Source organism: Eutrigla gurnardus, assembly GCF_963514095.1.
Source record: "Eutrigla gurnardus genome assembly, chromosome: 3".
In the NCBI taxonomy this organism is placed as follows: Eukaryota; Metazoa; Chordata; class Actinopteri; order Perciformes; family Triglidae; genus Eutrigla; species Eutrigla gurnardus.
In genome coordinates this window covers 84,597-105,254 of record NC_139917.1, presented here as the reverse complement: position 1 = coordinate 105,254, position 20,658 = coordinate 84,597, and the positions used below count along the sequence as shown (strand labels likewise).

At 45.2% G+C, this 20,658-nt stretch overlaps 1 protein-coding gene across 1 annotated transcript in view; it reads right to left on the bottom strand.

Moving 5' to 3' along the window:
- Positions 1–4,134: 4,134 nt before the first annotated feature.
- Positions 4,135–20,658, bottom strand: part of hpgd (15-hydroxyprostaglandin dehydrogenase) — a 30,368-nt gene continuing 13,844 nt past the window's right edge. Inside the window, exons 5-7 of the mRNA XM_084004997.1 lie at positions 7,045–7,121; positions 6,733–6,896; positions 4,135–4,664 (exon numbers count right to left, since the gene is read on the bottom strand). Of these exons, the coding sequence (XP_083861123.1) occupies positions 4,541–4,664; positions 6,733–6,896; positions 7,045–7,121 (365 nt within the window). The 3' untranslated portion in view covers positions 4,135–4,540. The remainder of the gene's footprint in view (positions 4,665–6,732; positions 6,897–7,044; positions 7,122–20,658) is intronic.

The following is a 20,658-nucleotide window of genomic DNA, read 5'->3' as shown; positions in this document are numbered from 1 at the left end:
TCTTCTACAGAGACTCGCAAAGTGGCGTGTTATGGTGTTATGGATGATTACCGGAGTTAGCGTGCTAGTGGGACTAAACGAAGTGGCTACTTTTGTTCGTTGGACTCTTACCTTTCTCTGGATATCGGGATTATCATGCTACATGTTGTTTTTGGACTTCCAGACAGCTCGAAATGTAGGGAACGCTGTGTTTGCTTTTGATGCGTCTGTGATCCTAAAACGGCTTGCTTTTTTCGATTCACGAGATTCTCAGCTTTCAAATGATGTATAAAATGACGCAGAAGCATTGAAAATAATATGCGATTAAACGGAATGAATGCGAAACTAGTGCAAAACGGCCCGCGGGCGTCCCGTGGCCACGCAACACTAATTATCTATAGATCTAATTATCTATATCGGTTGAGACGCAGTTGCCGCACATACACCACCGGTTTTGTCCCACTCTCGCCTCATCCCGTCTTTCTTGCTCTTCATTTTGATGCTCGTTTTGTGAAACATTGTCAGTGCTGTCCTCCTCATTAATGTTTCGCTCGGGTTCAAATTGAAAAGGCTGAACAGATGACATGTTTATGTCGCTGAACAGTTACAACAGGGTCCCGAAGCCGGCCAGTGCAACCATTTGACGTCACTACCCAGAGTGCATTGCGACGTTAACAACAATGGCGACCTACGAGTTAAACTATTTTTACAAATTTTATAAAAACGAAGACATCAAGAAGGTTTTTTATATCACTTTATTATAACTGATACTAACATTTATCTTTTAAGAACTACAAGTCTTCATAGCCGGGGTTCCTTTTAAACAAAAAATAAATTCACCAGAAACAAAGTACCTTCCAGGTTACTCTCTATAAATGGAAGATATTGTTACTATAATGTACCGTTATAATATTGTGTTATGTACAATAAAAATAATAATAAAATGTCATATATGTTCGCTATAAATTCAGACTTGATTGAAAAGGAAACGCAAGGCAATTTCCCTTCAGAATGATAGCAGACCACCTCAATGTGTCCTTCAGATTGTATCAGGACTTTCTGGTGTGGAATGTAAAGAAATTAAATTGAGATTGTAATTACATTTCAAAATTTGTTTGAGTTTTTGCCATTGTTTACACACTTGTTGTGGAATTTGGCTCACTGTATCAAAACTCTACACTTGAAGATAAACATCTCACTTCTATGTCAAAATCCAAATCCTGCAACGTTTCATAAATGTCAAGTTTAGAAAAAGACCATGGTTTGGTTGACATAAATCCTTTCTGCCAGACCTGGGGCCCGTTTCACAAAGCAGGTTCAACAAACTCTGAACCTAACCCTGAACTCTGAGTTGACCAACTCTGAGATGGGCAACTCTGAGTTTTCAGTTTCAGAACAGCGGTTTTGAATTAGTTCAGTCAACTCTGAGTATGTAAACTCTGAGTTATGCGCGTGCCTGCCGACTCTATAAAGCCATCATCAATGGAGCTCCGATACTACGATTCACCATGGCAACGGGGAGAGCGTCATTAGATATTACTGAGTGTTTATGTAGAAAACGAGCTCATCCTGAGAAAGCAGAGCAACGTAACTGCAGCAAAGTAGCGATAGTTAGCGTGGCAGACAATTACTGCCCGATCTAATGTGTATAACTGAATGAAACAGTCTATTGATCTTAAGGTAATAAGTCTTTATTTTCAGACTTGCACAGCGACACTGTGATGTAATGGTTAGCAGCGACAGGGGTTCAACTCCTGTAGTTCACAAAGTAGCGCACTGAATTAATTATCATTTTCATTGGGTGTAATCCCCACAGGCACAGAAAGAAAGTGGCGTCAGTTGAAAATTAAGCATAAGAATATTGCGCAAATACGTTGACCAAGACATATAATTTGAATCATATTTCACATATTAAACAGTAAATATAAGCAGATATTTCAAAACAGAAATGTACTTAAACATTTCATAAATCTCCCGTTCGCAAAAACAATACTTCCGCAAAGAATCTGGTTGCGGATTATGTCCGCGATATGAAATGTTGAAAATGTCGGAGAATATTGTTTAGATAATATCTAATGTGATTGGAAGGAAAGGTAATCAAAATTGTCTCCCAACGCAAAGCTGCTAGAATCACTTTTATTTCCATATCGATTAGGTTGACGATGAAAGGACGGCACATTTTTTTCAGAGTTGGTTCAGATTCCGGAAAAAGGCGGAGACATGTAGGGAGAAACTCACGGTTTGTTGAAGCAAAGGTTAGGTTCACGGAGTATGTTACCCGGGTAACTGACTCAGATTTATGCTGAACTGGCTTTGTGAAACCGAAAAACCAGAGTTTCCCTCATCTCAGGGTTAACTAACTCAAGGTTTTCACTAAACCTGCTTTGTGAAACGGACCCCTGGTGAAGACCTCAGAGCAGAAATCTTGTTGATAAAATGTTTTGGTCTTGATAAGCAGTCCAGTTAAATTTCAAAGGACACTTCCGGTTAAAAGATGTGGTTAAAACGACCGAGATCTAAAAGCATATCATAAAGATACTAAGACTGGATGAAAAGTCAAATCAACACATTGACTCTGACAGGTATAAGGAAAATGTAGACATAGTCTAACACTGTGTTCAAACCAAAGGTGACGCAAACTTTCTCCTTCAATTACTCACAAACTGTAAGTTTGCAAGACGCACCTCTGACCAGAGGCCTGTACTCCTCAGCGAGTTCAACATACCAGGGTATCTTTCAGAGATCCAGCTTAAGTAACCCTAAGAAAGGCAATCAGAGACAAGTGGTCACACGACGCTGGTTATCAACTCGGTAAGTCAACCAGGGTTTCCCTTTCCAGCTATGAGCGCCTGCACATAAAAGAGGCGGGGTTCGCAGCATTTGACCAATCACAAACATGGATCAGTCTACGGCAGCAGAGCAGCATATTTCACGTACGAGGAGCGAACCATAATCTTACAGAAATACAAATAAGTTAAATGTATAATACAGGCAAAAAGCAACAGTTTCATCTGCAACATGCAGGAAGGACAGCTGGCAAAAACTCACAGATTGTGCTAACGTGTAAGTTGTATTTATAATATTAATAGTCGTATAATTAGGCTGGGTGAACCCTGCCTGAAACTTTCGGGAAATTTGGATTTCGCTCGGCAGTTCAGGCTGGACACCCTCAGGCTTACTTTCGCTGTTACATTGCCAGAATCTTTGGCTCCAATCAGAAACGGCCATTCTCTCCTGGCACGCTATTGGCCGGTGACGTGACGATGACGAAACATAAGCGACGCGAAGCAGCAGTTGTTGTCCGGAAAGTTGCTCTGATTGGTTGTAGGACTATCCAATTGCGTACGGAGTCATTTGAACGATGCCCATTGATCCCGCCTCTTGAGCAGTAGAAACAAAGCGCAGCTTCCCCAGACTAATGTTCAATCTTAAAAGATTGACCTTAGTATGGTGAAAACCAGACTATCGTATAATATGACTGCCCCATCATAAGGGCACTACTAGATCTGATTGATTAAATTAATGTGTAGAGTGGTAGAGTTACCCCCCCCCCCCCCCCTCTTTTAAAGCATGTCGTCGCTCTCTCTCACCCCTTTAACTCTCATGCTGTACTCACGCAATAAAAACCCCAAAAATTACTTGAAAATAATGAATTGTTGTGTTGGGCTGCACGGTGGTGTAGTGGGTAGCACTGTCGCCACACAGCGAGAGGGTCCCGGTGCCCGTAGGTGTGAAAGTCAGAGTGAATGGCTGTCTGTCTCTACATGTCAGCCCTGTGATAGACTGCAACCTGTCCCGCTTTCGCCCATTGACAGCTGGGATCGGCTCCAGCCCCCCTGCGACCCTGAATACAGGATAAGTGGTAGACAATGGATGGATGGAAATGATTGTGTTGCTTAGCTGTATTCTTATAACGTGGTGTATGACAATATCAGCCTAATTATTTCAGCTGCAATCCCAGCGGTGTAAAACGGACCATGCACCAAGAGAGCTGATTGGTCAGTCAGTCGGATTCAGCAACGTCAGGATGATAGGAAGACAATCTTAATGCCGATTGGCTTTCATTGACTTCCGAGACAATTGTGCTTCGACTTTGGTGTGAACACAGCATCAGTTTCATTAAAATATGAATAAATGAGACCAATATCTACCATATTAAAATACCCCACTACATTATTTTTATTTTCACACAAATCACAGAAACCAGCATTTAAATAACTGTTACAGTTGTTAGTACTTTGTCATTTCAATTGGGCCGAGGTCATCATTATCATATTATTAGCATAGTTATTGTAATCAGACAGATCACAATTTGCATTTTTGGGGGATAACGTTCATGTATTAATTTGGACATCTAAAGGCATATATATATATATAGTATCTATAAACATGATATGTGTTCAGATCAGTTTTCCTTGCAGGATCCAAACAATGCTCTGACACAGTTCTGATACCAAGTCCAGCAGCAGCCAGCTGTTCTGAACAATTTTCTGTTGCTTTGATTTCAGACAGGATAACAGTGTATTGTTCTCCTCGGCAGCAGAGTCCAGTGCATCCAGGCTTAAGCAGACATGGGTTCATAGGTGTGGAAGTGGATTCCCTTGGAGCAGGTGATCTTCATCACAGCTCCATTCAGACTGGTGTCCAAAATCAACTTCATCATGCCCTCTGCTATCAATGATGGCCTGGAGATAATTATACGTGGCATTAGATGAGATTACAGATGGAAAAGACATACACACACGCACACACACACACACACAGACATTTGGACTGCTGAGGAGCCAAGGTTAGATCTGATGCACAACACAAGCGGCAGAGGGTCACCTTTACTGGATCTGGATCCATCTGGATTCTGGTGTGAAGAGTTTAAGCCATAAATGAATGTTTACAATGTCTACTGAAGTAATAAGTAGGTCATTTTCTCATAGATTTCCATGCAATTGGACATATTTTGCAACCAGAGGAGTCACCCCCTGATGGCCAGTAGAGAGAATGCAGGTTTAAAGCACTAAAGTGTTCACCTTTCAGAACTGGAGCTTGTCACCTGGTCTAACCTTAACCTTAAAAACCTCAAACATGCCTTTTAAAGTCGGTCACAAAGTGAGGACTGGCCAAAATGTCCTCACTTTCCAAACATGTGCTCACTCTGATCTCTGTGAGTGTTTGTTGTGTGTGTGTGTGTGTGTGTGTGTGTGTGTGTGTGTGTGTGTGTGTGAGAGAGAAATCAGGAAATCAGCCTCAACTTCCTGTCAAACTAAACACTTCCCACCTCCCGTCCGTCTCCAAGCTGCACAATTTGAAAGAATACTTGTGCAGCGCCACACATAGAGAGTTTGGTCACACCAGTTTGTAACAGTTCTGATCGATGCTCATTACTTGACACATTTACCATATGATTCTGTCATAGCTGTCCTGTTATGTGTATGGCTGTTCTGTGCTCTGGCTCAATCCAACTTTGAACGGCTCCAAATAAACACTTGTCAGGTTTTCCTGAAAGATTAAGTATCGTTGGGCTGCCAAGAAGACTCTGGACTACTTGTTTGAAATAAGAATGTAATCAGAACGAATAGAAGAAGGTCAGAAAGAAGTTGAGAGGCTATGAGTTTGGAACCAGAGGGAAGGGCAAATCAGTTCACAAACAGAAAATCACTAGATCTGATATATGAAGTAGAAAGAGCATTTCATTACAACAGCTCAACAGTTTTATTTAAACGTTCTCCGACTGAAACAACTCCGGCTCTGTTGATCACTCACTCTGACCAGAGGCGGTGACGATTATAGGCGACATGTTTGATTTTGTATGATAAGCGGTTGATGATGTATGATAAGGATGGATTTACAATCAGACACACAAGATAGAAACACACCTACTGTAATGTCAATATGAGTCATTATGTTGAGAGCTGTTGAGAGGCAATAAAAAAGCCCCTACTCTCACATAAAGCATTAAAACCAGTTGTGATTAAGATTCTTTCATTTCATGGTTTAATCTACATTCAGTCACATTTAGCTCATTAGCTTGATTCATTTGGAGGGGAATGTTTGAACACACTTACCCATTTAGAACTGCAAGTTTAGTTGATCTATTGCATGTCTCTATTTTATTGAATATAATGTACATTTTGTCATCAGTTTATGTCATGAAGCTATCTGACACCCGCTGGCCCACTTACTGTCAATCACTGTTCTCTTCCTTTCATGCAATTTAATTGAATGAATGACTTCATTTATTAATTCATTTGTATTTATTTTTTTACTTGAACAATAGCACACACACTGCTGTGCTGCATCTCAAATTATTCTTCACGTTCCCAGGTTTCAGATGATGAAGATAAATCCCATGTAGCATCGACTGCAGACCTGATATCTCCTCCTAAAGATAATCTTCCCTCCTAAATAATAGACAGAAATGGTTTGGTCTCTAAAACACCTTTGCTTCAATTTGGTGGTTTAATAAACTATTAATATAATCCAAATATCCTAATGTAACAAACAGAATATCTCAATTTAAGAAATGACCATTAAGCCCAAATAGTTTTGGGCTAGTTTATTCTTCGTGTATTTCCAGACACTTTAAATAACGTAATATACTCCAAGAAAACTGAGAGCGTTGCTGTATCTGTGCAAAATATGAATTCCATATGTCACTAATAAATTCCCCATGTGATATTGATGTACGTCGAAAGGATCCCACCAACAAAGAATAATTCTAATTGGGTAACCAGTAGTAACACGTGTGAGTTCACTTACTGTAAAATTCCAAACTTGCTCATGCTGCGTTTGAAATCGTCCTTGAACTTGACAAACTTGCCCATGTTGTCCTCATGTTCCACGGAGTGCAGCAGAGGAGTGTCGACGAAGGCCGGACACAGGACGTTGATACGGATGCCGTAGTCGCCCTGAGAGGATGCGTCCTGCAAGAAGACGTGGAACAAGCTGCTGAGCTTCCTGAATGTCAAGAGCTCAAGATAAACTTTTATGCTGTGTGTGTGTGTGTGTGTGTGTGTGTGTGTGTGTGTGTGTGTGTGTGTGTGTGCGTGTGCGTGCGTGTGTGTGTCCTACCGCCATAGCTCGAGTAAAGCCTATGACTCCATGTTTAGTAGCAGTGTAGACAGGCTGATGAGGAGAATGCAGGAAGGCTGAATTATATAAAACAAGTGGAGACGAGAGAACAAAGATGTTAAACAGAGCAAGAACATCTGGATTCTGGTGTGAAGCTGTTAACAAAGTTAGCTTATTAATTCAAGCTCAATTTTACAGCTAAGTGCTGAAGTCATCTTAGTAGCTAATTGCATTGGTAGCGTGGTTGTGACCTGTCAATCACAAAGTAGTCCCGCACCCTAAAGTATCCCCTGCTTTCTGGTCTGTTGGACTCTAAATGGACCATAATGTACTAAATGAACATCATGCTGGATTGAAGAAGACTTGAAACTAGAGATTGAGACCATAAACTCATGTTTAGAGTGTTTACTGAGATAATACATCAAGAGAGAAGTAGGACCATTTACTTATAGACTTCTATACAATCAGACTTCTCTTTGCAACCAGAGGAGTCGCCCCCTGATGGCCAGCAGAGATAATGCAGGTTTAAGACACTTAAACAGAAAGTAAACCTTCACATCTTAACATTTAATGCGTTAGTAACACGAAACGTGAGTGCCGATAATCACTTGACTAATTGGTGAGTCAAGATAACGTCAATTACGCACTTTTCCTGTGTTCCCTGTGTTTTTGTTGCCTAAACCTAACTTCCTCCCCCCTCCTATCACAGCACAGGACTTTTATCATGGTATAGTTATGGAGATAGTAAGCCAGTATAGGTATTTGGGCACCATCCTGGATGACAAAATGACTTTTGATGCCAACACTGACTCCATCTGCAAAAAGGCCAATCAGAGAGTTATTCTTGAGAAAGTTCAGGGGTTTTAATGTTGACAGATCGCTCTTGAAAATGTTTTATTCATCTTTTATTGAGACAATTTTAACTTTTGCAGTGATTTGTTGGTTTGGAAACCTCAGCATGGTTAACAAAAATAGACTGAGAAGGATTGTTAAACTATTTTTATTTATTTATTTTATGATGTGTATTGGTTGTGTTGACTACTGTTTGCAAACCAAATTGCCCTTCGGGGACAATAAAGACTATCCTATCCTATCCTATCCTGTGGAGATGGGAGTTTATTTTGAAAAGACACATCTGTAACAAACAGACGAATACTGTATCGACAATGTAGAGCACCGTAGTTTGAAGCATTGTAGAACTGACTGAATCTGTGCCTTGTCATTTTAACCACTGGACAGTTACTTCAGGTTTAGTGAAACAAGAGATGTTATTATTTTCATGTTCAATGTCTTTCAAATGGCAATCTCCCTGCAAATCTCAATAACCCCCCCCCCCCCCCCCCCCCAAAAAAAAACAACTAATTTACATACATTATATTTGAAGGACCTGCACAAAACTCATCCATGAGGCAAAATTGTCCCCATGTCATCTGCTGGTACTTAAGCTGCTGTGAATATAGGTCTTGTTTATCCATGATGAAAATGAAAAGCAGCGGATCATCCTCTCAAACAGCTAACCATTCAAACATTCCCCGAGGAGCTACTATATTGATGGACCAGAGAGGCGAGGAGAGGGATTTGAATTCTCAAGAATCAAGCTATTTTAAATCTGGTTTAATAAAAGCAAATCAAACACGGCTATAAGATCAATCAGTCTCATGTCGAGAGTCTGATAATGGAAACCTTTTAGATCACAGCACAGCTCAACAGACAAACATTCTTTCCCTCAAAACCAAACGCTCGGAGTGTGTTTGACCATGTTTGGACAAGTCTGTGTTTGTCTTGGTTAGTACTCATGCACGCATGCACACACTGATGCTATCACAAGTGAGATGAAGAGAAAATGATTGCTTTGTTGTTCATGGAGGCTGAACTGGATCTACAAGCTGCAATCTTATTAAAACATACGGAAAACATCTGATAACTCAAATCAATATTTCCAGCTTCTTCTCTGACATTACTTGGACGGATACACTTGAAGGGTTTGGGGGCAGGTTACGACAGTCAGTACAACTGCACCTGCTGTATTGGCAGATGGACAATTTTGGGACCATGTAACCCCTAATCAGATGGGCTGTGGCTGACGGCTATATCCCGCCCACCCCCCATACATTGCCGGTGGGGGTTTAGTGGGCCAATCAATCTGGCATTTGCTTGACGACCTGGCTAAGAGGCCGTCCAGACGAAGCAAAACAAACTTTTTTTCTCCGTTTTGCCTTGGCGTCATTTCAAGAAAATCCGCATCCAGACGAATCCACTGAAAACGATTTAGCACGCTGTAGTACATATTCCAGGCCCTTATGCGGCGCTGTTTCTGCTACGAAAACGCAGAAGAAGAGACGGAGCTTGACCGGATGTTTGCCATTGCTATGGCAACACGTGAGAGTTACGGCTAATCTCCGCCCGACCACCCGATCAATAAACACCCATAAGATGACAATTTGTCCCATATAAATAAAACCAACAACAAGCATCAAAAGCCGTCACCCTAAGGACCTTGACGAGGCGTTGTCACATGTTGGGATGGATTAATGAGACAGATAAATGCCTACATTCATGGGAAGTTAGCTAGCGGTTGTTTGTTAGCATCGTAATAAAGTAGCATATCTGCAACTTTTTTCCCGGAATATCGCCCCCCTCTCTCGGCTCCGTTTTTTTTCATACAGTGGCCCTGATACGCCATCGTACAGAGGAACAGAATATCTGCTACAAGCACGTAGGCCGCCTTTATTGTTGTTGTTACGAGACGTCGCGGGGGAACAAGTCAGGCTCGAGGGTCGAGGAGCGTCTACACGAAAACGAACACGAAACGGAGGGGTGCCGTTTTTTTCTTTTCCACCCTGAGAGCTGGTTTCAAAAAAGTGCATTTTCACGCTGCGAAAACGGCGGATCCGTAGCCTATGGACGGCAGGGCGAAACGTTTACGCACTGAAAACGTTTTCGTGTGGACAGGCCCTAAATGTCATCCAGGAGTGTTTGTTGCTAATGTGCTCACTGGAGCGCAATCTGTTAAGCAGGCTCAGGATGTTGATCCGTGTGATTCTTTGTTTGTTTCTGTTCTGACAGGGGATAGGTTGCCCTCTGTTGGTGATGTGGTGGATTGCGCACCCAAGGAGCCAAAAACTAAACTACCTGGACCTGCAGACCCCTTGCTGCTAACACGTAAAGCACTGATTAGTGCTCAGGAAGGTGATCCATCCTTAGCGAAATGTTTTGTGTTTTTCTCTGTTCCCTTCAGGTGACACCCTCATCCTCCTCGTCAGTGTGTCGAGCGCCACACCTGAGGCTACTCGTTTCAAGAAAATCTGCGTCCACACGAATCCACTGAAAACTACTCAGCGCGCTGTAGTACATCTTCCAGGCCCTTATATGGCGCTGTTTCTGCGACAAAAATACACCAAAAACTCAGAAGAAGAGACGGAGCATGGGGAGTAAACACGTTGCTTGACCGGATGTTTGCCGTTGCTATGGCAACAAGTGAAAGCTACGGCTACTATCCATCCGACCACCCGATCAAATAACACCCATAAGATGACAATTTGGCCTCATATAAATAAAACCAACAATAAGCATCAACAGCCGTCCCCCTAAGGACCTTAACGAGGCGTTGTCACACGTTGTGATGTATTAATTAGAAAAATAAATGCGACATTCATGGGAAGTTAGCTAGCGGTTGTTTATTAGCATCGTAAAAAAGAAGCAAATCTGCAACTTTTTCCCCCCGGAATATTGCCCCCCTCTCTCAGCTGCACAATGACAAGCACGTAGGCCGCCGTTGTTGTTGTTATGAGACGTCGCGGGGAGAGAAGTTAGGCTAGAGGGTCGAGGGGTGGGGCGATGACATCATTGTATGCCGTCTACACGAAAATGAACACGAAACGGAAGGGTGCCGTTTTTTTCTTTTTCACCCTGGGACCTGGTTTCAAAAAAGTGTGTTTTCAGGCACTGTTACGGCCCCAGCCTATGGCTGTGTCCTGTCTGTGTGTGTCTGCGTGGGTGTGTCTGCTGTGTGGGTGTGTTTACAGGCTGCTGATTGCGGACCGGCTGGAAGCGCCTGTGTATGGTTCCCTGATTGGCTGGCTGATATAAACCCCTGCCGGGGGCTGCCTCGCTCTAAAACTCATCCCAGAGACCTTCAACCTGCTGCACCTCTTTTGTTATGCTCTGCACCTGACTACATGCACCACACATACTGCATACCACTCAAACACCTGCACACACCACTGACGCTCACTCCCACACCCCATCGCACATTTCCTTTGTTGTCAACTCAATAAATATTGTATTTTTGCTACATCGCGCTGCCTTGCCCTTTGTGTTGTTGCGGCCTCAGAGCCGGGCGTAACAAGTTGGGGGCTCGTCCGTCCTTTTGAACCTGCTGGGCGTCTAATGGATTGGTTGCCTGGTGGGTATGTATTTCGCCAGGGACGTCTGGGTGAGCGCAGCAGTTGGATACTGCTGTGTGGGTAATTGGCGGCGCGTGGCGTTGGTGCGATATGGTTAGTATTTGTCCATATATGGTGTTGGTTGTGTTGCCGCGCATACAGTGTGTGCGTCAGGAGCAGGTGTGTTTGTTCGACAGCTGATTCATTCATTCATTCGTGCGAGATGGGTCATGGTGGAAGCGGAGAAAGGTGAGTGTTGGACAAGGTGTGTGTGCATTGGTTTGTCGGAGTTTTCCTGGTAGGTATAGCGGCGTCTCCCCTTTGGGATTCGTCGTGGGGGGTTGTTAGTGTTGGGGTACGGTGGTTGAGAGCTTCCCTTTCCCTTTTCCCTTAATTTGCTCGGGAGCACTGCTCGTGGTTACGGGGCGGTGGTCAGTTTACTGGGTGCCGCTTGCGTGCCAGCGGGCGCTAGGTGCATAAATACCCGCCGCTACGCCCCATGAAGACTAGGGGGGAGTTAGGTAGTAAGAGTCTGGTTAGGCACATAGCTAGCGGGGAACTCCGACTTGAGGCTGAAGGCCGTGAAGCGCACAGGTGAGTCCGACACTTAATTTTTTCTCCGTGTGTTTTTTTTTTCCCTCTCGATGGATGAGTTGGTGAAGGCGTTTGTAGCGAGGCCGTCTGGGCAGTTGCTGGACGAGTGCTCAAGGGAGCAGTTGGTTAAATTGGCTGACTTTTACAAGGTCGATGTTGGGGACAGACGCGTAAAAGAGGGCGTTCGGGCCAATTTAAAGGTGGAGTTGTGTAAAATGGAGATTTTGGACGCAGGGAAGGGAGTCAGTGCTTCTGTGTGTGAGGACTCGTTTCCGCTTGTGGCGGGTCCTGGTGTTGGTCCTGCGTTGTCTTTCGAGCAGCAGAAGGAGTTGCTGGAGCTGCGTCTGAAGTTAGAGGCAGAGAAAGCAGACAGGGAATTGTCTGTGGAGAAGATGAAGCAGGAGACTGAGTTTGCGAAGCTGGAGCTGCAGAGGCAGCAGCTGCAGTTGGTTCGTGAGGGAAAAGCAGCCGCGGCTGATGTGTTACCTGGTGGATCCTCTGTGTTTGGGGGGAGTCCGGTAAGGACTGGTACAGGTAGTGATTTGAGTGATTTGAGACTTGTGCCTAAATTTAATGAGCGTGATCCGGAGACGTTTTTTCTCATGTTTGAGCGTCTGGGGGATGCACGGGGGTGGTCTGAGGCCACGCGCACGTTGTTGTTGCAGTGTGTGATAACCGGCAGGGCCCAGGAGGCGTATTCGTCCTTGAGTAGCATTGAGTGTGGGAGCTACGCACTGGTAAAGTCAGCTATTCTGAAGGCGTTTGAGCTGGTTCCTGAGGCGTACCGCCAGCGGTTTAGGACGTGGAGGAGAGGTGAGAAGTCACACATGGAGTTTGTACGTGACTTGTCCACTCATTTTGATCGCTGGTGTGTTGCTGCGGAAGTTGAATCGTTTGATGATCTGCGAGAGCTGGCTATTTTGGAGCAGTTTAAGAGCTCGGTGTCGGAGCGCATTGCGACTTACATAAGTGAGCGCAAGGTTAAGACGGCAGCCGAGGCCGCTGCCTTGGCCGATGACTATGTGCTGACGCACGGGGGGGGTGCTTCTGTGGCTCGCGGTGGCGGGTTCAGGGACACTTCGTCCGGCGGCAGTTCGTGGTCTGGCCGACATGTAAGACCAGCCGAGCAGCAGAGGAACGATCATGGTGCACGTGAGTCTGATAAAGTGTGTAGTTTCTGTCACAAGCGGGGCCATTGGAGGCGTGATTGTTATGCGTTAAAGTCCAGGCCTAAGCACACAGAGTCCAGTTTTTCCCCCAAGCCGGCAATGCTTGTTGCGCCGGTCTTGGAGGGGTTACCGGCAGATGGTGAGGCGGGGCCTCAGGTGGCCGGTGTGGGGCTTAACTCTTTTGAGCCTTTTATGGTGTTAAAAGGTGTTGTTTCTCTGGTAGGTGGGGACGAGTGTGTGCGCGTGAAGATATTACGAGATACTGCCGCTTTTGATTCTTTCATTTTGACATCAGTCTTACCGTTTTCAGATGCGACCTACACTGGGTCGTTTATCCCTGTGCTTGGGATGGGATTGAAAGTTTTGCGTGTGCCTCAGCACAAAATGATGTTGTCTTGTGATCTGTTTCAGGGTGAAGTGGTGGTTGGTGTGCGACCGGCGTTGCCTCTAGATGGAATCGAGGTGATTTTGGGTAATGATATATGCGGTAGTAGAGTGTGGGCTGATGTGCCCCCTCCTATTGTGGTTCCGGTGCCCCTCGTTAGCAGTGACCCTGATAAGAACGAGAGGGAGTTCCCTGATGTATTTACTGCATGCGCTGTGACGCGTGCCATGGCGCGCGCGCAAGATGATGAGAGTTCCGCAGCAGAGGCTGACGGTTCACTACAGAATGATGTAACATGTCCTGATGTCCCTTGGTCTGCCTCTTGTAGTGAGTTGGTGGAGCAGCAGCAGACGGATCCCTCCCTCAAGGCGTTGCTGGAGTCGGTTTGCCCTGTTGGTGAGGTGGAAAATCATGCACAGTGTTATTTTGTTGCTAATGGGGTGTTGATGAGGAAATGGGTGCCGCAGTGGGAAACCTTTGTTGGGGATCCTGTGTTGCAAGTTGTTGTTCCCTCTAAGTTTCGCAGCTTGGTGTTGCAGATTTCCCATGACGAGAGTGGTCACTTGGGCGTCAGGAAGACATATGACCGCATCCTGAGGTATTTCTTCTGGCCCCGGTTGAAGAGGGATGTGTCGGCCTATATAAAATCATGTCATGTGTGTCAGGTCACCAGTAAGCCTAATCAGACCCTCAAGCCTGTTCCTTTGGTCCCAATACGTGCTTTGAGTCAGCCATTTGAGCACCTTGTCATTGATTGTGTGGGGCCCTTGCCACCTTCGAGGTCAGGAGTTTGTTATTTACTCACAGTGATGTGCCAGAGCACAAGGTATCCAGCAGCTTACCCGCTGCGCACGATCACGGCCAGGTCTGTGGTGCGTGCTTTGTCGCAGTTTATGTCAGTTTTTGGTGTTCCTAGAGTCATTCAGTCCGACCAGGGGTCTAATTTTTCTTCTCATCTGTTTTCCCAGGTCCTGAAACAGTTGCGGGTCAAGCATAATCAGGCCTCTGCCTACCACGCGCAAAGTCAAGGCGTTCTGGAAAGATTTCACCAGACTCTGAAATCAATGTTGCGTGCGTATTGTGTTGAAATGTCAAGTGATTGGGAAGAGGGCTTACCATGGCTGTTGTTGGCCGCTAGGGAAGTCGTTCAGGAGAGCATAGGGTTTAGTCCCAACGACCTTGTGTTTGGTCATACTGTTCGGGGCCCTTTGGCCCTCTTGCGTGACAATTGGAAGGAGGAGGAGCCTCCTCAGAATCTTCTGGAGTATGTGTATGGTTTTCGCTACAGGTTGTATAGGGCTCAGGAAGTAGCTAAGAGTAAATTGGGGGGTGCGCAGAGCAAAATGAAAAAACATTATGACCGTGGGGTTGAGAACCGTGTTTTTCTCCCAGGGGATCAGGTCTTGGCTCTGTTGCCCATTGTAACATCCCCTTTTCAAGCTAAGTTTTTTGGTCCTTACTCTGTGGTAAAGAAGTTGTCTGACCTGAATTACCTGGTTGCTACTCCAGATCGTAGGTCTTCTACTCAACTGTGTCATGTGAATTTGTTGAAACCCTACTGTGTTCGTGTGCAGGAGGCCAGTGAGGTGGTGCAGCCGTCGGATGTCCATCCTGCCTGTGTGTCTGCTTCTTCATCCCCTGTGGTGGCAGAGCAGGGAGGGGACGGCGTCCCAGGCCCTGATGATGCTATACTTTATGGTCGGCTCAAGAATTCTGAGACTTTGCAGAATTTAGATGGTTTGTTTAGTCATTTAGAGGTTTCTAAACGCGCACAGTTGGTCAGTCTGATAAAGAGTTATACATGTTTGTTCAGTGATACACCTACACGCACACATTTGATCGAACATGACATTGATGTGGGAGATTCTAAGCCCATTAAGCAGAAGTTTTACTGTGTTCATCCAGAGAAGCGCAAGTTTCTTGATGCCGAGGTGAAGTATATGTTGGAGAATGACATTGCGGAGCCATCTTGCTCCCCCTGGGCTTCACCTTGCTTGCTTGTTCCTAAATCAGATAACACGCCCAGATTTTGTTCTGATTTTCGTAAAGTAAATAGTGTTACAAAACCAGATTGTTTCCCCCTCCCCCGTGTGGAGGATTGTGTCGACCAGGTTGGGTCAGCTAAATTTGTGAGCAAATTTGATTTGCTCAAAGGGTATTGGCAGGTGCCATTGTCGAAGAGAGCGAAAGACATTGCCTCGTTTGTGACACCCACGGGTTTGTATTCTTATTCGGTAATGCCTTTTGGGTTGCGAAATGCGCCGGCGACCTTCCAACGCCTCATGAACGGGGTTGTGAGTGGTCTGGAGGGTTGTTCGGTGTATTTGGACGATGTCGTGGTTTATTCTGATGAATGGGACGTTCACCTTGACCGCATTGGGAAGTTGTTTGACCGCTTGGCTCACGCACATTTAACTGTAAATCTGGCCAAATGTGACTTTGCGAAGGCTACAGTTACCTATCTCGGTCGTGTGGTAGGTCAAGGGAGAGTCTGTCCTGTGCGAGCAAAGGTGCAGGCTATTGATAACTATGTTCCTCCTACAACCAAGAAAGAACTGATGAGGTTCTTGGGGCTCGTTGGGTATTATCGTTGTTTTTGTAGGAACTTTTCAACTGTTGTGGCGCCTCTTACTAACTTGTTGAAGGGTAAAGTCAAGTTTGAGTGGTCTCCTGCGTGTCAGTCTGCATTTGAGAATGTGAAGTCCCTGATTTGTAATGCTCCGGTTTTGGCTGCTCCTCGGTGGGACAGGCCCTTTAAAGTGGAGGTAGATGCCAGTTATGTGGGGGCAGGAGCGATGTTAATGCAACCTGATGACTTGGAAGTGGATAGGCCTGTTTGTTTTTTTTCTCGGAAGTTTAACAAGCATCAGTTGAATTATTCTGTTATCGAAAAAGAAACACTGGCTTTGGTTTTGGCTTTGCAGCATTTCAGTGTCTATGTTAGCTCTGGGCCTGTTGTTGTGTTTACTGACCATAACCCTTTGACGTTTCTAAATTCTTTACAGTGTCCAAACCAGAGCTTGATTCGTTGGGCCCTGTTGTTGCAGTCCTTTTGCCTTGAGATCCGCCATATCAAGGGCTGTGATAACCTGGTGGCTGACGCCTTGTCAAGGGCTCCATGTGATTAGCCTGTTGGCTATGTACTCATGTTGGTTTCTGTTTTATGTTTTTCAGGTGCCGTCTGCTTCTGTGTCCCTTTCCCTTGGGCCTTTTGGGCTACCAGGGTTCCGTGTGGGACCCTGTCTTTATGGGGGGGGGTGTTACGGCCCCAGCCTATGGCTGTGTCCTGTCTGTGTGTGTCTGCGTGGGTGTGTCTGCTGTGTGGGTGTGTTTACAGGCTGCTGATTGCGGACCGGCTGGAAGCGCCTGTGTATGGTTCCCTGATTGGCTGGCTGATATAAACCCCTGCCGGGGGCTGCCTCGCTCTAAAACTCATCCCAGAGACCTTCAACCTGCTGCACCTCTTTTGTTATGCTCTGCACCTGACAACATGCACCACACATACTGCATACCACTCAAACACCTGCACACACCACTGACGCTCACTCCCACACCCCATCGCACATTTCCTTTGTTGTCAACTCAATAAATATTGTATTTTTGCTACATCGCGCTGCCTTGCCCTTTGTGTTGTTGCGGCCTCAGAGCCGGGCGTAACAGCACCGAAAACGCCGGATCCGTGTGGACAGTCGGCCGAAACGCACAGGACTTCTGCGTTTACACACGAAAAACTTTTCTGTGTGGATGGGGCCTAAGTTGCCAGTGGGCTGGCATGCCCAGGGGGGACATGCAGAGAGCCTGAGCGCAGGAGCTACGGGCTACGACCGACAGTTCTTTCTGAGAACAATAGCACCTTGAATAAATAGTGTTTTTGCTGGCTTAAATAAAGATGTTTTGAGTGAGTTACCCATTGTGTCTTTCCCCTCCTTTTCACCCAGATTGTCATTTCACTATGTTACTCCCTTCATCCCCGAGCAATACGGGGACGTACACTATATTGCTAATCCGATTCTTAATCCATAGGGTTTAATATGACGTCGGCCCACCCTTTGAAGCTATAACAGCTTCAACTCTTCTGGAAGGCTTTCCACAAGGTTTAGGAGTGTGTTTATGGGACTTTTTGACCATTCTTCCAGAAGTGTATTTGTGAGGTCACACACTGATGTTGGACGGGAAGGCCTGGCTCTTAGTCTCCACTCTAATTCATCCTAAAGGTGTTCTATCGGGTTGAGGTCAGGACTCTGTGCAGGCCAGTCAAGTTCATCCACACCAAACTCTCTCCTCCATGTCTTTATGGACCTTGCTTTGTGCACTGGTGCACAGTCATGTTGGAACAGGAAGGGGCCATCCCTAAACTGTTCCACAAAGTTGGGAGCATGGAATTGACCAACATCTCTTAGTATGCTGAAGCATTCAGAGTTCCTTTCACTAGAACTAAGGGGCCAAGCCCAGCTCCTGAAAAACAACCCCACACCATAATCCCATTCCACCAAACTTTACACGTGGCACAATGCAGTCAGACAAGTACTGTTGTCCTGGCAACCGCCAAACCCAGACTCGTCCATCAGATTTCCAGATGGAGAAGCGTGATTGGTCACTCCAGAGAACGCGTCTCCACTGCTCTAGAGTCCAGAGGCGGCGTGCTTTACACCATTGCATCCGACACTTTGTATTGCACTTGCTGATGTATGGCTTGGATGTAGCTAATCCCCATGGAAACCCATTCCATGAAGCTCTCTACACTGTTCTTGAGCTAATCTGAAGGCAACATAAAGTTTGGAGGTCTGTAGTGTCAGAGACTCTACAGAAAGTTGGTGACCTCTGTGCACTCATGCACCCGCATCCGCTGACCCCGCTCCGTCATTTTACGTGGCCTACCACTTCTTGGCTGAGTTGCTGTCGTTCCCAATCGCTTCCACTTTGTTATAATCCCAATGACAGTTGACTGTGGAATATTTAGGAGTGAGGAAATTTCACGACTGGACTTGTTACACAGGTGGCATCCTATCACAGTACCACGCTGGAATTCACTGAGCTCCTGAGAGCGACCCATTCTTTCACAAATGTTTGTGGAAACAGTCAGCATGCCTAGGTGCTTGCTTTTATACACCTGTGGCCAGTGAAGTGATTGGAACACCTGATTTCAATAATTTGGATGGGTGAGTGAATACTTTTGGCAATATACTGTATGTCAAGTCGCAGACACACTGAGCTGAGGTTTTGCAGTAACAACTAGCAGTGGAGTAGTAATATTACAAAGCTACACATCTTCATGCTATGACATGTTTTCATTCTGGGTATGTTGCAAATTAAAGTAAAAAAGGCAGTGATAGTCTGGTGGAGTACAATTAGGCGGAGTCAAGGGCAGATCCAACCATTGTACCTATGATGCTGCATGCCTGGTGTGTGCACCTATCTTGCACACATTTTTGTTGTGTTTTTTAGATAGACATCAAAGTATGTCCTCAGCGCTTCAGCGACGGGTGCAGAGTTGCATGTCTTGTCAATGTCATACAGGCACTTGGTGATACTCTGTCACTTCCTTGCTGTATTGATGCTGATAAATGCTGACTAAAGGCTGATATAGTTGTTTTTAATTACCATGGACTACATATTTTTTTCAGTATGTCATGGACACAAAACCTCCACCTTTTCCCTCCTCCTCATCTAACAGCAGAGCAACATAGCTCCTAGTCTGCTTGAATCCACATCTATCATTTGTTTGATCACGCACCCCCCGCTACACAGCTTCATCAGCTGTTTTGCCTGTTGGGACGTGTCTTTGTGTGATCTGGGCCTAAGAAGAGAATGTCAGTGTTATGGCTGGACTTAATATTTCTTTCTACTACACAGCCTGGTGCAATGGTCTCTATCTGTCTCCTTTATGCTTCAGTCAAATTAATGTATTGTCAAACATTAAAAGGCAGTAGTTTTAATCATGCAGAAGGCAAGCCAACAGGATTAACTGTGTCAACGGCTGCTCAGAAACATAAACTACTATATTACCCTACCACACTTTAGAAACAGTAGCAGCAGCAGCAGCTGCTTGTTGGAGGATCCTTATCCCCAAACCAAGAACTGCTGTGCTCAGGGCCATGGCCCCTCAGGACATGACAAACAGAAAGAAAAAGGAAACTGATCCAGGTGGGAAAATGTTTTCAGAGAGGAGGGAGCCAACTTTGGTTCCTAGAAAGCATTCCAGGTCACAGTGGTAATGTTACTTGGCGAGGAGTGAATAGGAATCAGAGCAGCATAATGAGGCTTTGTGTGTCTGCAGTCTAACCAAACAGCACTGAAGAACCAACACATTTAATTAATATTTTCACAAGACTGTATATAAGAAGTGAACATGAAAAGTGAAGCCTTGAATTCAGTGTTAAAGTCATCTTGCCCCTTTTCCACCGAGGCATTTTGAGGGCCGGTTCGGAGCCGGTTCCTCCCAGAACGGCACCAACTCTTTGCTGGGCTACAACGGTTCGCGAACCGTTCGCAACCTACGTCAGGGGCTGGGGGTGGGGTTAACGCTTGAGGCGACGGGGGAAAATACGCTGCGGCGGAGTTCTACTAATGTTACTGTTCCTGGTAAGTTTCACTTTTCAAATGTTTCACCTTGTTGCAAACCAATGACACATTTCTGTTTAGTTTACCAAGCTAGTGATTACGTTTGTAACAGCAGCAACTAGTGGCTATGCTTCCTCGGGTAATGTAAGCTGACCAGAGCCAGGTAGTGTGATATTGCTAACAATAACGTTAGCATGCCACTTTCTGACTGCCGTTGGCTCACTAAACGTTACCAACCACCAACGTGACTTAACATCTGTCTTCACAGCGTCGTGGACAAGTTTGTGATTAAACCACTGTTTTCTGGTTTCTGTTTGTAGAGCTGTCGGCCACTGGCAATATTGAATGAAGGCCCAAGATGACTAAAAATCAAATACACTCTGATCATTGTTATTGATCACACACTGCTCTACACTTTAAAAAATGTTGTGATTTTAGTATTTTTAGTATTTTATTGTTATTGTATTATTTGCCAAAATAAACACCTTTTCTGAAGAGACATGTCTGCTATGCTTGAAAT